We start from the raw sequence: 20,397 nt of genomic DNA, 5'->3' as shown, positions 1-20,397 counted from the left end.
ATGAATGAAACATAGAAAAACTTGTACATGAATGTTCACAGTAGCATTATTCACAACAGCCAAATGTCCATCAGCTAGTGAATGGATAAAATGTGGTATATCTCTACAATAGAATATTAGTGAGTAATAAAGAGGAACAAAGTACTGATGTATGCTATAACATGGATGAACTTTGGAAATCTTATGCTAAGTGAAAGAAGCCAGTCACAAAAGGCCATATATTGTATGATTTTACTTGTATGAATGTTCAGAATAGGCAAATCTATAGAGACAGAAAATAGATTAGTGATTGCCAGGAGGTGATGATACTTTGGAGGAAATGAGGAGTGATTGCTAGAACGTATGGGGTTTCTTTTGGGGGCAATGAAAATGCTCAAACATTGATTAAGGTGATAGTTGCACAACTATGTGAATATATTAAAAACCATGGAATTGTACACTTTAAATGGATGAATTGTATTGTATGTAAATTATATATCAATAAAGCTGTTATTTAAAAAAAATCAGTTCCTCAGTCACACTTAGTCACATTTCAAATGCTTAATAGCCACATGTGGTTAGTACTATTGTATTGGACAGAACAGATACAGAACGTCTCCATCATCACAGAAAGTTCTGTTGGACAATCTATTCCAGGCCATAGTGGTTATGTTGGAGGTGGAAACAGGTGATAGAAACTGGCACATATTTTGAAGGTAGAGATGATAGCATTTGTTTATGATTTGGATGTGGGGTGGAAAAGAACATGAGGAATCAAGGGTAATTTCAAGGTTTTTTTCCCCGAGTAATTAGGGAAACAGTGGTATCATTTACTTGAGATGGAGAACACTGGTTCTGGTCACATTAATCCAGGAATAGTTAGGAAAAGAGTAGCGCAGGAAAACTTGGTAAGAAGTGATCAATATGTTAAATCCATGAAGGAAGAACAGATAAAGTGTGATGCTATGCAAAATGGAAACAAAAGGATATTTAGAAGTATGAGGTGGAGAGAAGGAGTTGGGTTACTAGAAAAAACCCCAGGAATGAGTGAGAAGCCCTTGTTCCAGCCCTGCTCTCCTCTTCCAGCTCTGCCACTATTTAGACTTCTAAAATTTTAGGTTCTGAGTCCCAGTTTCCACATCGATAAAAGGGGGTTTCCTATCAGATGCAGAGGATGATGATTCAATTATCACTATGGTTCCTTTCAGATAGACAATTCCAAGATTCTAAGGTCCACATTCTTAGGTGCTCAATCAGCTCAAGGTATTTAATGGGAGAAACTTGAGATCTTCGGATCTTCCTCCCATTTGATTGAGCTTAGGATGTAGTTCCCAGTCTCAGCCTCATCCCACGTGTTCGTGAACGGAGGACAGGCACTTTAATTGAGAAGAGCAGTGGTCTGAGTGCCCTGAAGTTCATTCGGCTCTAACGGGGTCTAGAGAAAACTCTGATCAGATGGAAGAGTTGGAAGAGGTAGGAGACTAAGTTGAAAATCAAAGTTTACAATTTGATTTGACAACTTTTTGAGTTTCCTTTTAAAGCCAATATTTCAAATCTTGGTTGATTCATATACTAAAAGAAATAAATATACAAAGCATTTGTCTAATATGGAGGGTTTAGAATGTGTTTCATATTTTATGGATGTACACACAATAAACAGAAAATTGTTAGACAACATAAATTCCACATCGAAAATAGATAACATGTTACTCACTACATGACAGGCACTGCTCTAACCACTTTCCATACATTAGCGTACTTACTAACATACAAAATTCTCTAAGACATATAAAACTAATACATGTAATATTCCGGTAGGACTCCAAGCCCCCAGAGTTGAAGAGTATGAAGAGTCTTCATATCAATCCAGATGATATGAAATAGTAGTATTATCTGCATATTTCAGAGGAGGAAACTGGGGCAGCAAAGAGAAGTTAAATCATATGCAAAAGGTCACACAGTTAGTAAGAAACTGTAAATGTTGTAAATGAGTTTGCTTTCATTAATTGAGTTAGAAAAATGATCTCTAAAGAATAAAAGGGGAAACAACTTCAAGGGGAAAAATAATTAGATTAGGAAGTACTCTTTTGAAATACCAACACCTAACGGGAAAGAACTTTCTCGGAGAGAACTAAAGTGGACAGAAAGTTAGATTGATGTGACAGAAATTCTGTACTACAGAAGGAAATATACATAAAAAGTGCACAAATCCGGGGAGCAGCAGGAAGCCCCTGAGACCTGAGCTTTCACTCTGAGTTAACGTGGGCATTTCATTAGTCCAGAGTTTCTCAACCTCACCACTACTGACATTTTTCCAGATAATTCTTTGATGTGGGGGACTGTCCTGTGCATTGTAGGATGTCTGGCACCATCCTTGGCCCCTACCCACTAGAGGTCAGTAGTACCCACACCCTGGATGTGACAACTAAAAATGTCTCCAGACATTGCCAAACATTCCCTGGGGGCAAAATCACCCAGTCTGAGAAACACAGCACTCGAGGAAAGAAAAAAGATGAGCTGGAAGAAGTACAGAGAACACATCCTGAAGTAAGAGTGCCTCATGTATGAAGAGAGCCCCGTTCTCTCCAGTCAGGCTAAGACTGCAGGAGAGCATGTGGTGGGACCTAAGTGTTTACACGACCAGCACCGAGAAACAGCGAGAGGCTTTAGTACAAAGTGATGAAATTCACAACGCTTGATGGCCTTTAAAAGGGGGCAAACTCTTTATCTATGGGACTGAGAGCTCACTTAAAATGAAGAGAGCACCTCATGGAGACCCTTAAGACTATGAACATTAGACTGGGGACGCGGCACGGACAGAAGAAATAGATAGGGAAACCTAAAGGACATTTCCAACTGTAGCTCCTAGAGCTTTATAATGGATTGATTTTTAACTTGTGATGATAGTAAAATGCTACTGGCATCACAAAAAATGTTTACACTTGAGGTAATTTGAATACACTGAAAGCAACTATTTGTGAAGACAGGATAAACCTAAAATTTCAGTTCATCATTTTGGAAGGGTAACTCAACATTGCATTTCAGTTTTCTGCATAGGAAAGAGTATCTCCTGCCCCAGTCAAAACTAATACCATCTGGAAATAATTTATTCCTTGGAGCAGAAACTCCCAAACCAACTTGAGATTCTGGGACATGCCAAGAGCCTCTGAAGATAAAGCATCCTCTAAACAAGTCACAATCATCTCTCTGTACACTGTGCTGGGGAAATTCCCATGCAATAGCTTTTCTCTTACAGGTTATATTTCAACTGTTTTAAAGGCAAATGCCTGTGGGCATCATTCCTTGTTAAAACTTGCCAGTAACATACCCCTGAAGAACAGAGCAGACTTCCTAAGAAATCGTTGGAGGATGAACACATTAATAACCTACAGCTTGCTGAGAATTTGAGGCTAGAAAAGCCCATTTCGATTGTCCAGTTTATTCCTGAAGCATGTTGCTGACAAATTATTTCTTCCCACTTTGCTTAATCTTAGAACTGGTGTGATTCCGTTACCATACTCAAGAAAACATCTTTCCTGTAATATGGCTGTTTCTATTTTAGTTAGATATTTAGAATCTCAGCTGATTTTTTTTTTGATAGGGGAAAAATAATCCCCAAACCAAGGCGAGTAGTTGGGCTCCCCAGGCCAACCTTCAGAACGTTATTTAAACTCCCTCTGTGTAGACAATAGTAAGAACAGTAGTTCAAAGCAGGATGGGGTAGTGTAGATGGATCTTTGGGAGGAAGGGGGCGGTGAGAGGGGAAAGGACAATCAGGCATTAAAGAGCAGTCCGCAGAGGCAAGGAGGTAGACACCTGCCCCGTCGGGCGGGACGGAACGACGAGCTGCAGGAGATGGGGGTGGGACCACGGTGGTTTGTGCCAGACCTGAGGTCAGCAGCAGCCAAACCATGCAAGGCTTTAAAAAGGTCCCTATAAAAGAGCTCCATCACAAGTGCATGTGGAGAGATGTGATCTCACCAAAGCTTTGTTTTCCCACCTTACCCAGCAGGCTGCTGAGCACTTTCCCAACAGAAACCCATCATTAGCACACAAAGGCATAACAGAGCAAGGGGAGAGGTAAGAAGGATTAAGCTGCCTATTGCATCACAACAGCTGGCCTTTAACTGAACGATCTGAGTTCAGTTAGCCTTTTGCAAATCAAGATCAGATTCATCCAGATGAGAGCTGAAATGAGAAAGGAGGGTGTAGCCTGTCCCAAAAGTCCAGGGGAGGATTTCCACACAGTAAAGAACCTGAAAGAGCAGGAAAAATTCCCCATCTGCTTTGTTTGATAAAACACTGAGTCACATTTAGAATGATCTGACTGTGGCTACATATGATGTAAAACCTAATATAATGATGGTGTGCCTACTATACATCCAAAGTGCTACAAAATGACAGAGCTAGAAACACTGTCCTGAACAGCCAGCGCATTCTCCTAGAGGCCAATATAATGCTATGGCTTCAGAATCCACCAACCCACAGCAGCAGATCAGCCTGTTCTTGCAGACTTAGATTATCTGCAAAATCTGGTTGGATTCAGGGACCAACATAAAGCAGGATTAGCCAAATGCGGTTTAGAAACACAGTCACTAAAACAGACTATGGTGAACAGCTGAGACAAAACCAAATGGGCCCTCCACATTAGTAGTGGCAGCCCAAAAATGTTATATGCAAAAACCTCTTTGAAAGTATCTGTGGGAAAACCCACAATTTGTAAGAAACGTATGTCTCATTCTCTAAACAGAATGATGAATGATCAAGGAACTTACTTTACAATATTCCAAAGGGCTAGGCTGATGACATTTCATAAAGAAGTCATTTCAATTAAATGCTTGTTAAAAACATTACCTCATTATCCAGCGAAACCACAAAAATGTATTCAGAAATGGCTCTCACAAAAAGCAAAATTTGAAGACAAAGTTATAGCATAGTACTGTACGGTCAGGAAAGACAGGGTTTAATAATCAAGAAAACAGATGGGGTGCATCTAGATGTGTATCTTTAATGTAGTAAGAAGCCATGGAACACCTGAATTGAACACCACAGGCACCTCACTCCACAGAGAGATTAGGGTGGAAGTGGCACCATTCCCTTGACATCAAGGCATTTGCCAAGAATTTTGGTTGGAGAGCAGATGCCAAGTTTCTCCTGCTTTCCCTCTCCCACACTTTTGCTTCAGGAACTTTCAGCAGCACTAGTTCAGAGCAGAAAATTCTGATCCAGAATATTACCAAGGTCTCTTTTCCCCAACTCACTCTCTGGGCCTCTGAAGACTCCAGAGGTTCAGACGAGCTACGCTGCCAACCAGCTACTATGAGAGTAATATCAAGAGGGAAAATGTATTCCACGTTTCAAATAACTAATTTACAAATAAGCTCTTAGAACTCAACCTGCTCAAATGCCTGTACTGTAATTCAAACTATTCTCTCTGCTTCCAACACGATGTATTCATGAAGAGAAAATTTATTTTTTCCTTTCTCCATAAAGAGTGGTATAAAATACTGGAGAGAGTTTATAAAAGGTAGAGTTTATACAAGTGTTAGTGATTATAATTGCATTCACAACCAGTCCTGGGTTAAGTTCCTGGTTATATAAGCCTCTTGCTGGATTTTCTCCTTTCTACTCCCATTTCTGACGGATAAAGTTAAGGATATGAAACTCAAATTTCAATCTTTTTCTTTTTTCACTTTTGTTTACTAAAAATAGATTGCAAAAAGAAAGTAAAAATGACGGAAAGTAAACTTGGCCAATGTCAAACAGCCACCTAGTGAGACCACAGACTCCTTTCTTATTTTTGGGTGCACAGATAAATGACATTCCCCAGCCCTGTGTACCCAGGTGGGGCCCCGTGACTAGTTCTTGCCAATCAGACATGAGCCAAAGACATGGACCGATTCCTGCCAGAAATGGTTAAGAGCAAGCAATCCTTCTCCCAGCTCTCTCCCCTCCTAGTGTTCAGGCTATGGGTGAACTCAGGGGCCTATGTACTAAACGGAGCCCTGCTGTATGAAATGGACCCAGGGTGTGTTTTAATCAAGTATGGTAAGATACGCAGACATGGGAATGACTGTCATGAAGCAAGAAGTTTATGCTCACAGATCCCTGGAAACAGGAGAAGTGGGACGTTATGCAGGACCACAAAGAGAAGCAGCAGGGTCAGCCAGGAGGCAGAAGGGGAGAGGAGAGAGCATGGTCCAGAGCCTTTATTGGGTTTTCACAGGACAGAGTGGGCAAGGCAGGGTAGGGATGCTGTGTGAGCTTAGGATTGGATAGTTTGAATAATTCCAACAGGCTCTGGGTTATAGGGTGATCCCTAGTTATCTGGTACCTGGCCTCAGGGTGATTTAGGGCACGGGGGATATTGGCTTAGTGTGTGAGAGTTTGATGAAGGAGATGGTTGGGGGTGTGGCTCTAGACTGGTTGGTCTTTATATCAAAGACAAGCTTGCAGCAGGGTTGTTTGCTCTCTCTAGGCATTAGCTAGCCCTGGGAGGGGCAGTCTCTCCAGGATCAGGACTCAAATGCCAGAGCATCAGAATACAGAAAATAAGAAAATAGTCAGTACACTCACCAACAATGCATTCCTCCCTTTGATGGGGTCATGAGCAAGAAATACGCCTTCACTGGGTTAAGCGCTGAGATTTGGGGTCGTTTATTGCAACAGCTATTCCCACCTTGGCTAATACACTGTGATTCGACTTCCTGATAAAGTTATAAGGGTGAAATTTGGGGACTCTGGCTTGCATTTCTTACAACATTAAACCAAACCCTACTGTTTAAAATACATTTAACATAGAGTCTACTAAAAGAGACATTGAAACATACAAAATATTTAACTGAATGAAAACAGTGGCCCTACCAACCCAATCTGTGTTTCCAGAGAACAAGGCTACAGAGAAGTAAGGCAGAGCAGCAGCAGAGCTTTACCTTGCCAGCTCAGTGTGCGTGAAACAAACTGAAACGGGGAAAAACAGTTTGAATTTGAAAACCTGGTTTTATTTTAAGTGTATTACAACAATGGAGTTGGTAACCAGTTATTTAGATTTATAAGCTGTAGTTTCATTTGTGTAAATCTACAAAGCTTCCAGAGTGTTGTGTCTTTCCAGTTTTTAGTGACCAAGTTCCATTTCCTTCATTCATATGCTTCAGGGTTTTATGAATGTCCTCCACGCCACCCTGTCCTCTCAGCAGGAGCTTCCAGATGGCAGAGGCCCCGTGGAGGTACTATTCCCCTTTTCTGTCCCATTTAGCATTTAATGTTTATCTCTGGATCTTTTTCATTTATTTTAGATCTTTTAAAATCTGTACACAGTATGGTCAGCAACTTTTAAAGGGGAACAAAATGTTGGCTTATTGTTTCACATACCTTATTTTAAAATATAGTATTTTGTTGGTAAACTACGTAACTGGAACAGCACACTCTCCTAACAGGTGCAGGACATAGAACAATCAGGCAGATCAGGGAAGTATTAACTGATGCAGTACTGGGTCCTTCCAGCTCTCCCTCCTAAGTAGGCAGCTCTTTAATCCACCCACTGCTGCTGTCACTACCCCAGACCACGCACCAGCCAACCAACTGGACTCAACAATCATCCTCGCCAGTGTGGTTACATTAAAATAAATCAGATACATGGCTCTCTGCTTATAACTTATCAATGGCTTCCACTAAACTTACACTACAAAGGGCTCGCTAGTCCCAAAAGGCCCGGAAAGGTCTGATCTCTTTGTCTCCATCCTTACAATCACAAGGCAATCTGTGTCTTACAACCTTGCCCCCCGATCCTCCATCCACATATGCCTTCATTCACTTGGAATCACACCCTCTCACTCCACGTTATTCCCACAACCTGAAACCCTTTCTTCTCTACTCTTTACCTAGCTCACTCCTACTCACCTTCAACTCTGTTGTCACATCCTCCATGAAGCAATTCTTAAAGCCGGGACCAGGTTAGCTTTTCTCAGAATACATTCTATTTGACTGTGACCGTCCTCTTTCGTAACACTTCTTGTTCCATCCTGCCTTCTCTAGGTGTAAGTGCCGTGAGGGCAAGGACTTGCCTGTTCTGTACACTACTGCATGCCCAGAAACTAGGACTGGTCCGGCAGAGGGAACATACTTGTTTATCTTTTTTCTCTTTAATGAATGAGTTTAAGAAGTTCAATCTCAGAGAACAATGGCAGTCTTGCCCAAACTTAGCTTAATGTGAAACGATGCAAGTCATCAGGATTTACATGATATAAAATAGCCAGATTTACAGTAACAGGTATAGGTCATAAGTAGTTCAAGCTAAAATCACCCAATAATGCCACAGGCAGAGAGAAGCACGCTACTTTTCATTCTATATACGTACACTATTATTTCAGTTTATAAAAAAACCTGATCTTACAGTAGTACATTTATTAAAAAGTATAAAATAGCCTTCTCCAAAAATGTTGAAAGACTCTGTTGCTTAATTAGTAAAAATACAGTAAGTATCCATACGGTATTTTTTTCTTCTGAAAAGGGGTGGGAATGGTTTCCAGGGTGTGGTCTGTGAGGCATTGAGAACAAATTTTTTTAGAAATTTTTCTCTGCTGCTAAGTATATTTTCTTTCCCATCACCTCCCTCTTAAAATGCATCAAGAAAAATCTGAAAATTTCCTTTATTAAAATCAAAACTGATTTTACGTCCTTTTGCCAATAACCACATTCCACTTCAAGGAGGGTTGCTCAAATATGCAGACTAGATAGACCAGTGGAAAACCTGAGTGTGGCCTGACACCAAGGCTCTTGATGAATTTCAGTCCCTGCAAAGGTGACATCTCTAGTTTTAACCTAGAGTCATCTTTCAGATCAAAGGGTGGGAGCTGCAGGCAGGCCATGGGAGTAAGCATAAGGTTGTGATGGTTGGAAGAAATCTGATTTACTGAACTGCTTGAGTGGAAAAATTTATTTTGAAACTTGAAATGAATCATCACAAACTCCATCAGCAAAGGAGAGCTTTGAAAAGTCTATCCAAAACCACTCAAAAATAAGCAAAGCAAAATTCTTGGAAGCTTTCTAAGGAATGAACAACGTGCTCACACCTTCTCAAAAATATTTCTCCCCAACAATTATATGCCCACAGTGAATAGCACTGATCTTGTACCTAAGCCTCTCTCTGTGGAGAGTGGAGAGAATTTCCTAGTAAAATTCACTATCTTTGTGATATAATCCACACAGTGCGAAACAATGAAATGAAGCTACTCGAGGGACCCTAGTCTCTGGTCAGGGAAAACCACCCTTAGGGCTCTGAGTGTGGGCAGGATCTGGGGGTGGAGGGAGGCCTCGGGCGCTCTTCAGATAGATCAGGGTCCCCAAGCTTTGAAAGTGCCCCAGTTTATCTCAAATTGGAGTCATGTCCCTATGCCTCTTTGGGGGTGAGGTAAATACATTCTTCTAAATGGCAATTCAAAGTGTAACAAGAACTCATTTATATTTAGAACAGTAAATCAGCATATATAAATAAGTAATTCAATCAGCGGCCATATTGGTCTTCTCAAATTTGCAATCTTTCCTGATTTCTACCAGTGACTCCCCGTGCCCGACTCCCCCAAATATACCCCATGCTCTTGACAAACCTTATGTGTTTCTCTACATAGTAGTCATATCTTATTCCGAGGCAAACGCCATCATGTAGCTCTCCTTCCTCGAACCCTTCACTGAGAAAACGTCCCCACCTGGGTTTTAGTGATCTTACCTCACCTAACTTCTCTGCCGTAGCTGTCTCAACCAGGGGTGCTGTCGCTGAGCTGAGAGGAGATGTGGGGAATGTGTGCAGATGTGTTTTGATTTATGGTGGCACAAGGATGGGCAAAGAGGGAGAGGAGGGTACCAACATTTACTGCCCAGGGCCAGGGATGCTCAGTGTCCTGAAATGCTCATCAGAGGTTGAACAAAGTCTAGAATCCAAGGCCTCCCCATTGGGAGATACCGCGCATGGCCTCTTCAGGTGATGGGCAGCACAGGTCCTGTGTGCTTGCTTATTCTGGGCCAGGAATGCTCTTTCTCGCCACCTAAACCCACACCTCTCCTGCCCCACTTGATCACCCTCTACTCGTATCTTTCAAGAACCTAAATATCACTTCCTTGGAGAAGACTCTTCCTTGATCCACTAGACCAGGTTGTGTCCCTGTATTATAAGCTCCATGCGCAGCCTGGCAGCATGCTGATAATTAGCAATTACATATGTAATTCCTGATCATCAACCTGACCTTATGTAAGGCCCCAGAGGGCACGATGTCTATTGCACTCTCTGTGTCTGGCACATCACAGATATGCCATGATTTTGCTGAATAAATAAGTTCTTCTCAAAACATATTCCTACTTCCTGGGTTTAACCTCCTGAAGCTCTCCCCTGGACACCCAGAGACAGAACCAGATTCTTGCCACCAGTTCTCCTTTTACCATTCATCCTACAAGACGTGATAGAGTCATTTCCCCAAACTGCTCTGATCAATACCCTCCTTGATCTAAATTCTATGCTGACTCTTCAGTGCCTAAACAAGGAAGTTGCAGTTTCTTAAGCTCAGGGTCGGAGCCCTCTACAACCCAGCTTTCACTGACCTTCTCCATCTTTTCCCCGTCTTACTCCCTTCAAGGACTGAAATTCTGACCACCTTCCACACCTGCCCTAAAGTCCCCCATTTTGCTTGGCTCTTCCCTCCACTTCTACACATCTCAATCCCACTTGGACTTTCAGGCAAAGCCTAAATGTTACCTCCATTAAGACTCCCAAATGACAGGTGTTTCTCTCTTAGCCCTCTGAAATACAATAGCACTTTACCTGTATTTTATTTGAGACAGTTATTTTCTAACTTGTTCTAGAATTATCCATGTGGGAATCTAATCTCCCTGACCAGACTACAGATTCTCTGAAGGTAAGACCCACATTGGTTCTCTTACTTGTCACCCTTAGAATCTACCATAGTGTCTTGGACAATAAATATCATATGAATGAGTTTAATGAGCAATAATGCAATCATTTTTGCTCTGTACTAATAGTGAGAATTTAAAAATTAATTCTAAAATATTCATTCAATTTGTTAGAGGAAGTCAACTAATGAACTAGAACGCCAATGGCCTTCTGTTGTTCGATGCCAAATACGCTTAATATTTGCAGTTTATTTCAACTTAAACAGTTTCATTCAATAGGTTAATGTTTCCAACACAACTAAAAAAAAATCTCTATGCTGAAGGCTCAATAAATATAATGAAATAATGACATTAAAGATGATGGTGATAATAACAAAAACTGGAAAAAAATCATCCTATTGGCTTGCTGCTAGGCAAATTGCGAAATTTGAGGAAAGCAGATATGGGTGGCAGAAGCTAACTTGTAGTTTACTTGGTGATATCTCTTAGGTAGACTAGTAACGGTTGGGAGTCTGTCTCCTTTTAAATATAGAACACATTAGGTCATTGAATGGATTTACCTAATGGAATCTAGGTAAACTATAGTAATTCCACCATAAACCTCAAGCTGCAATCTCAAAGCACATAGTCATAACCCCAGGATTAGAAAAACATTGTCTCTACTGCAAAATGGGGCTATATTAGTTCCTTTGGAAACAGGCAAGTAAATGATCATCTTGTAAAACTTCTGATAGTCCAACAGTGAGCACTTTGGAGTCAGGATCACAGTGCGATGTCTGGAAAAAAAGGGTAGGAGGCTAGAGAGAGTGCTTGTGGTCAGCCCCGGCTATCTGCTGTCTCTTCCTACCTACGAAAGGCTAGGCTCAGGGAGAAGAAGACAATTGCCAAAACCATTCTTACGCTCACTGACATTGCTCCCCATCATCAGTGCATCCTGATACAGAGGGCTGCTTCTATCACCAAATTGTCACAGCCTCTAAGACAAAACTACATACGACACTCTTATATTTATAAACTGTTACTTACAAAACCATTCCAAAATAAATTAAATCCACTATGAAAAAAGAAAATGATTCCACTAGAATCTCCCTTTTGAGGTGGGGCTAGAAGTAGAAAACTTGATTTTCTGACTTAGAGACTTCGGGACTCTTGAAGGCAAAGAAGGTGTAATGAAATTGAAAGAACAGGTCATAGGGTCTAATAAATTGGCTCTGCGTGCACTTTCTCTCACTATCAGTATTTAACAGGTTAAAGAATACCAGCGAGGATGAGTCATTTCTGTTTGAATCACAAAACACATTGACAGAGAAACAAAGAAGCTTGGAAACTCCATATTCTTTGGTTCTCTGAACAATAAAAGCTCCTGTCTAGTCAACATTTGGGGTAATTTTTCCCAGGGGGATTATTACTATTTGAGAGGGATTAAAGAGTAGCATTCTAGTAATACATTTTTGTTTTCTGAAGCTAAAAGATATGTCTCTTGAAGGGACAACGTTTCGGATCTATGAAGAAGTGTGAGCAAACACAGAGAGGCCACATTTCCCACAGACCCTCTTCGAGCTCCAGGGAAGACTAAAACCAGTTGGGAGAATCAGTCTGCAAATAAACTTTACAAGTTTGCTTGAAAAGTGTGTCAAAGAAAGGCGACTACTTCAGAAAACTAGGTGGAAGATGAAACTTTTACAAGATTTGAGGTACTCTGCATACAGGTATGTGAGGTTTGGAAAAGGAAGGCCCAAGCAATTAACAGAAAATTTCAAACTCATGGACAAGAGGCATCAATGTTTCACTACAGTACAGTGCTTTTCTTCAAGATCCTCGACTCAAATAGTTATTAAAAATTAAGCTTAGAATTCTTAGTATTTAAACTTTCCAGGCAACTGGAAAGAAAATGTGTTCTCAGAGCCAGAGTGGATGAAACCTACAAGCTGTAAACCTGAGACTAGCTCTCATTAGATTTTAGGTATGTTTTTCCTCTAAAATTTGTTCTTGTGATTTCCAGTTCTGCAGAACCGGGAGAAAAAAACTGTGAACAACTGGCCCCAGGGGGACTGCAAAGCTACTCGCTGACAGTTGAAATCCTGAAGCCGTTACCGTGCTCCAGCGCCTTCATGGGAAACCAGAAGAGGATGAGGGAGTGGACCAAGGCGTTGATGCAGTGACCCCAGAAAACCTAAGGGAAAACAAACCAAGGGAGTCAGGAGCTGCCCACAACTCTTGACCTCTGTGTAACTCAACAAACGCCTCATTGTGAAGGATACTGGCAGTGTGCTGCACCGTTCCAGAGGTAGCATATTATTCTTGAAGTTAAAAAAAAACCCAGCTATTTCCTCATTTTTACATACAAATGACTGGAGTATCTCCAGATAATATTAATTTAGTACAAAGACCTAAATATTTATATACACATATACATAGACTAATACACAATCTATCCATATCCAAAAGATGAATTATGATCCACTTTCTTTAGAATCATTAAGAAAGACAACAAAACTTTACAATAATCCATAATTGTTAATAACAGCCTGAAACTGTGTACTTTTTGAAAGCTTTAAAAACATTTTAAATGTAAATTTTTACATGGCATTCTCATTCTTTACTTTTACTCCTTAAAATCCGTCCCATTCCACTTTTTCTTTAACTTTTAGGATTTTGGTTATCACACACATTTAAAAATTCTGTTTCTTTTAATACTTGAAAGGTCAAACAAAAGAACACAAAGTTTAGTTTCTTTTAAATTATAGTTTCTTAAATGCATTTCAATCATCCTTTAAGCACTGAGATGCCAGAGCTACTAAAGCCACACTGAATTTATTTAATAATCTACAAATTGTTCTGGAAATTGTCATACAGTTTGATCCTAAATGGTGCTGGAATAACCGAAAATAATGAAAAAACTATAAGACAATAGGATTTTCCCATTTTAAATGTTCATTTGTTTTCTACTTTTTCCCTGACCTCTGCACCCCGTCCCCCACCCCAAAAAATCTTCAAGGCGCCTGCAAGTCAGTCTCAAGGGCATTCCCAGCCCTACTACCTTTGAAATGGGTCCGCCCCTACTTACTTCCTACCTTATATGGCCTTTGAATTCAAACTCTGTAAAAAGCAGATTTGATTTATGTAAATAATGCAAAACAAACAGACCATATTTCCCGATGCCAGAATCACAGTAAACAAGGACTGACATAGTCATCTAGATCTCCTTGTGTACAGAAGATACTAGAACCAATAGGATGCCTTTCATTTTTTCCAGTCTTGGACATGCCTATTATGCTTTCCCCAAAACAAAGCAGCTCTGAAGGGAGACTATCAGTAATACCTGGCTCAAAACGAAGCCTCCAGAGATCCTCCCCTCACCGAGGACTCCTACAACAGCACTCCTGAGGCCCCAGAGCTACCCGCCGCACATGCGGCCAGCACACAGCATGTCAATGGCTTGGGCAATGAACCTCTGTTTAAACTTCCTAATCCCCTCCTGCACCAAAACCTAAGACAGAAACGTGGCAGTGCAGTTGTGTTCACATCGTTGCCTCCTCTGCCAAGCTGGGCACACGTCTTCCCTTCTGGCAGGTGGCACTCAGCTGCGCTGCCACACTTAGCCATCACTGCCAGGCTCAGGGAGAGCCCCTCTGCCACTCATGGGCAGAATCCTGTAACACCTGACCTAGCTTCTGCCTGGCTCTTCTCAGGACTGCCTATTCCTTTCCTGTCTAGATGCTTTTCCTTTTCTGATTCTCCAGACTGAAAAAAAAAAAAATACCCACGACTACCTGATTCCTGTGTTCACATCTGGCCAGTTTTACTCATTAGTTAAAGAAACATTTTCTTTCAAATGAAAAACCAAGCAGTGGTGGCGAGAGGGCCCTGGGTGCTGCTGGCCACACTGATGTCGGAGGCATTGTGTCGGAGGCACTGATGTGGAGAAGAGGACAAACAGGAGCCCAAAGAAGCGCCACATGCAACACGGAAACTTCCTTTCCCATTTGGCACCTCAAATTCACTGGGCTTGCTATATTGGGAGAGGGCCATGGTCTCAACTCTTTTCAAGTGCTCCCTCTAAAGCCCCGGCGTCTCACGGGCAGATAACAGGGCTGGAAGAGAGAAAACAGCGCTCCACTGTTTGAGGCGACAATTCCGTAAGCACACTCTGTTTACCTTTGTGTTGAAGCCTTCAGCATTCTGGGTGATTCTGTAGAGCTGTGGAAACCTGAGCATGCTCTCCTGAGTGCAAGACCTCTCGAAGATCCCCAGAGTGAAGGGTGGCAACGCGGTGAAAATCTGTAGGAGAACAACGAGCCATCAAAAGAGGCCCTTCTGAGTCACACAGCCCAAGCGACTCAGTTCTACGGAATGATGACTCAATTTTCAGTCAAGTCCAAACCTGAGGGTCAATGAGTCACCACTCCCAGACACTCTCCCACCAAGGAAATCAACAAAAGACCATTTTTAACTGTTACTCGTTCAGCATAAAATGAATACAGCGAAGACTAAAAACATCATCACAAATACTTGATTAGCCAAGAAATCTTGTTAAATTCACAACTACCTTCTGTTGCAAAACGAGTGGTGATTTAGAATCATGGCACAGTCAGCTGTGTGAAGTGCTGTCTTTTCCGGCAGTGCCAGCCGAGGCGAGGTTTTACAACTTCCCATCCTAATGTTATATTGAATTTCAGGAAGCAAGGCATACTTTATCCATTCACTCATTTGACAGATAGTTACTGAGAATGAATTATGGGCCAGATACTTTGATAAGCACCAGGAATACAGAGATTTATAAACAGACGAAGAAAGAAGGAAAAGAAGCAGGTCCCTGACCTCCAGGAACTCCGTCTAATGCAGAGGTGGGGACAGGGCAGCTGGCAACAGGCATATAAATAAACATGTAAAACACAGCGCTCTGCAAAATTACTCCTGCGGGAGAGGAAGGAGATGAAGGGAGGGTCAAGAAAAGACTCCTGGACCAAAGAGTATCTGACCTGTAAGATCTTGGACCTATAGGATTTGGCAGGGTGCTAAGGGATAGGGGTGAAGGGGTGCAGAAGGGAGCATTCCTATGAAAAGAGCATCCCTCACAAAGCTTCAAGGCATGAGTGACCATTGCACATTTGGGGGGAGCTTCTAAGACATGCAGGATGGTGGCCGGCTGAGGGCATGGTGCCAGGCAAGGCTGGGAAAGAGACAATCTCTTGTGGCTACAAACTCTCGGGCAGATGGTGCCTCCTGAGACTTGTCCTTTTACCTGTGCTCTTGGAGTGTGGCATGCTCATATCTGTGTTTTAGAAAGAGAAAGGCAGATGCTGAAGAAGAGGTCTGGAATAAACATGTCATTTCAGCCCGGGAGGTGCAGTAGCTCTGTGGGTCATGCTCTTACTTGGTTCTGGGCATGGGTCAGAGAGACTGGGTCACTCACTGCTCAGCATCAGCACTGAGCAAATCCACACCCACAAAGCCAGCAAGCTCTCAACCCATGGGAACAGGATGTGTGTCTCTACGAGAACTCTGAACACACACCTGTTAATGGGAGCCTGAGTATCTGGCCAGAGAAATAAGCCTTTCCCAAGTCTGTTGGGATAAAGCAATCAGAGATGCGGTGGGGTGAGGCCAATAAAACTTTCAGGCTCCTCCTCCACCCTAGAGCAGAAGGGAAAACAGCCCTGGGATTTCAATGTTCTACAGAGATTTCAAGGCGAAAAAGACCAAGAGTTGTACTCATTTCCCTCACAGTAGCATAAGTTATCTGTTCAATGGCTAGAAGACGGAGCTCTCAACGAACATCTCTGAGGCTCTGCATGCTCTGAGCGCATAAACTCACTTTGACCGTTTTGCTTAAATGTGCCATCATGCATACTGTTTATACTGTCATCTTTACTTTTTAATTTTTACTTGACTTTCTCCTTCTACCCACTTCAAATCCTGCCCCACTTTTTACCACTAGGCTAACAATCTAGTATGCCTTACTATATTTTTCACCCTGCTTACAGCATGCTATACACACATGTGTAGACTGTTTGGGAATCATTATTTGTTTTATAGAAACAAGACACTATACACATTTTTCTTCATCATATTTTTCTCACTATAATCATTGGAAGGTCTCCAGGTCCCCTGAGTGCAACACTAGGTGGTCTTTTTCACGCTCACATAAGAATTCGTGGCATGGATGTACCATATTTTTTCAACCATTCACCTACGGATAGGCATTCATTCTGTTTTCACTTCTTTGTTCTCAGAAACAATATGTAATAAACACCTATAACATATATACTTCATCTTTTGTTTCTATGGGAAGGATTCCCAGAAGCAGGGTTGCTGGGTAAAATAACATAAGTATTTTTTTGTGTGTGAGGAAGATTGGCCCTGAGCTAACATCTGTTGCCAATCTTCCTCTTTTTGCTTGAGGAAGACTTATTGAGATAACATCTGTGCCAATCTTCCTCTATTTTGTATGTGGGATGCCGTTACAGTGTGGCTTGACAAGCAGTGCTAGGTCCGCACCCAGGATCCGAACCAGTGAACCCTAGGCCGCCGAAGTGGAGCGTGTGAACTCAACCACTACACCACAGGGCTGGCCCCAAGATACAAGTATTTCTAATTTCACTAGATGCTGTCTGGTTGCCTTCAAGAAAGTTCCAATCATTTATCATTCCCTCCAAATAGGACAACAATAATCTTTCCCTGCTTCCCTATCAGCAATGGGTGTTACGTAATATTTAATATTCTCCAGTCTGAAAAATTAAACATATTAACTCTTACTCTAAAAAACTTTACATTTCCCCAACTACCAGTGAGTTTGAGCATGTTCTCATATATTTGTTTGACATTTAGATTTGCAATTCTGTGAAATGTCTAGTCAGGCCCTTTGTCCATTCTCTATTCATGGTTTATCCCCTTTTCTAATAATTTTTTTGAGTATAACAGATATCAACTCTGATTTATTTTATGAAATTCTATCCAAATATACTCTTTGTCCAGTGGCTTTCTTTATGGTTTTTTTATTTTTTTGCCATATAAAAGCTTTTACTTTTTATATGGTTAAGAATAGCTTCGGAGTGTCCAACTGTGGTTATGGAACTTTTCAGGAGTTCCTTGCAGGGTTCTTACAGTTTTATTTTTCACATTTAAGTCTTAATATATCTGGAATTTGTTTATCTATATGGCACAAGATAGAAGCCCAATTTAATTTTTTTCCAAATATTTAAAGAGCCATCTGTGAGAACACAATTAATCCAAACTTTCCCAATAAACTGAAATACCATCTTTGACATTTATTCTCACACATTACAGATCTAGAATCTAGAACTGGGAACTACTTCTAGATTCTCTAGCTTATTCGTCTAGATCTATGTAAATATCACATTGACTTGGTTATGGCGGCTTTATAGTCTTGAGTGATGTTTAGTAAAAATAAATCTACCCTTATGATTGTTCTTTTTTGAACATGCTTTGCATATTTATTCTCAGGGACTTGTTAATTCTATTTATACTTCAATAACATTTTTTGCAATCCCCCTCCTACCCTCCAAGACCATCACCTGTTGGGATTCTATTTGGAATCACATAAATTTATACACTAATTCTAGAAGAGTTGATTCTTGTATGATACCAAGTCTTCCCACACGAGAAAATGGTATGCCTTTCCATTTGTTTAAATCATGTTTTGTATATTTCAATAAGATTTTGGGTTTTTTCATATACGTATTATAAAAATTATTTCTAGGCAATGTATAATTTTAATTGCTATTTTGAAAAGAATTATTACGTCCTTTACATTCCTAAGTGCTCACTGATGGAGTTTTAAAAAAGCTATTGATTGCTAGGATAGAAAATAGCTATTGATTTTTATATGTTTATTATGGATCTGGTCACCTTATCAAATTCTCTTATAATTCTACTATTTCTTTACTCGTATCTTCTAGGTTTTCTAGATATACAATCATATATGAACATACTTGTATGCCCATTTTTTGCATATTTATATAAGCACAGAAATAGTTCATCTTTTTTTCTAGTATTTGTAATAGTTATTTAATTTTCTTGGCAGTTGCTAAAAATTCCAAAACCATGCTGAATTATATAGTGATGGCAGGCAGCCCTGACTAATTTCTTATTTAAAGTGAAATAGTTTTAGAATTTTGCCATTTATGGCAACATGCTACTGGCTTTTTATAAAAAGTCTTCAGCAAAGTTACTTGGCTTCCTTCCTTCCTATTTCGCTTAGTGTTCTTTGGGGATGGCAGCTGAACTGCCTCCAATACTTTTGCAGCATCTACTGATGGGATCATGTTTTCCTTCTTTATTTTATTGATATAATAACATTTAGAAAGATTTTTTTGTTTTGAACCTTCTGTATTCCTGAAATAAATCCTAGTTGGTTAAATATTTTATTCTTTTGATACATTGTTGAACTCTATTAGCTGATATTTTATTTAGAATTTTTGTATTTATGTTAATAAGTGAGCTGGCTCACAGTTTTCTTCTTCAAATTATGCTGGTTTGATAAAATTAAATGGGATAAATTTTCTGAAACAGTTTAAATAACATTAGCGTTATCACTTCACTGAAAAATAGATAAAATTTAGCTGAAATCCATCTGATCACAGTAGCTTTTGTCACTGGTGGCCTCTTTAGTCTCATTTTACTCGTAAAATAAAAGGATGTAGGAATTTGACTATGGATATAGTGAGAATCTAATAGGACAGCATTCATTCATTATCTTGAGAAAGGTAAGATTTCAAGCCAGTTTTACTGCTATTTAACCTGCTCTGAGACTGAAATTGAGAAACAATGACTTGCTGCTTTAGCTGGCTTGGGGAATCAAACACAAAGAATAAGTACAGAAGAAGAAAAAGCAGGAGAGAAATACTGCTTGAAGAAAAGGGAAAGGGGGAATCCAACCGGGACGACGGCGTCACCAGCAAATGCCTGAGATGTCACAAAGTACTTCTTGCACTGGGTCTCTGTGAAGTGATGCTGGAGCAGAAAAAAACTGATGAATAGGACATTATTGGCACAATAATGGCAAAACTGAAATATGGTCTAATAAGGATTACATAATGGTATTGTATCCGTGTTAAATTTCCTGATTTTGATCAGTATACTGCGGTTACGTAAGAGAACAGTCTAAGCAACTATGCACTAAAGTATTAAGCAGTAAGGGGGTATGTCGTCTTAACTTAGTCTCAACTGGTTCAGAAATAAATGAGTTCGCATGTGTGGGTATGCACATGCATGTAAAGAGAGGGAATGCAATGGGGGCAAAACGCTAATAATGGATGAATCTGGGTATACAGAAGCCCTTTGTACTCTTTTTGGAACTTTTCTCTAAATTTCAATTTATTTCAAACAAAAATTACCAAAACAACTTCCGTGGGGGCAAAGCTCCAAGTTTTCAAAAGGTTTGGCCCTTCCAGTATGATTGATTTTGGAGGCCAATGATCCTTCGGAACCCACTTTACAGATCCTTGACATCTCAACTCTCTGCCACCACTTCCTGGTGGCCGATTCCGACACCTG

General features: G+C 40.6%; 1 protein-coding gene across 5 annotated transcripts in view; it reads right to left on the bottom strand.

The window, feature by feature from the left end:
- The window catches only part of LOC106832434 (phospholipid-transporting ATPase IB), a 588,664-nt gene that overhangs the window by 156,325 nt on the left and 411,942 nt on the right, over window positions 1-20,397 (bottom strand). For all 5 annotated transcript variants that reach the window (XM_044777414.2, XM_070520415.1, XM_070520416.1 and 2 more), the window contains 2 exons: window positions 15,037-15,159; window positions 12,973-13,051 (listed from right to left, as the gene is read on the bottom strand). In XM_044777414.2, coding sequence (XP_044633349.1) covers window positions 12,973-13,051; window positions 15,037-15,159 — 202 coding nt within the window. The remainder of the gene's footprint in view (window positions 1-12,972; window positions 13,052-15,036; window positions 15,160-20,397) is intronic.

This window comes from Equus asinus, chromosome 11 (genome assembly GCF_041296235.1).
Source record: "Equus asinus isolate D_3611 breed Donkey chromosome 11, EquAss-T2T_v2, whole genome shotgun sequence".
NCBI classification, from domain to species: domain Eukaryota; kingdom Metazoa; phylum Chordata; class Mammalia; order Perissodactyla; family Equidae; genus Equus; species Equus asinus.
This window is presented reverse-complemented; position numbering and strand designations above follow the sequence as displayed.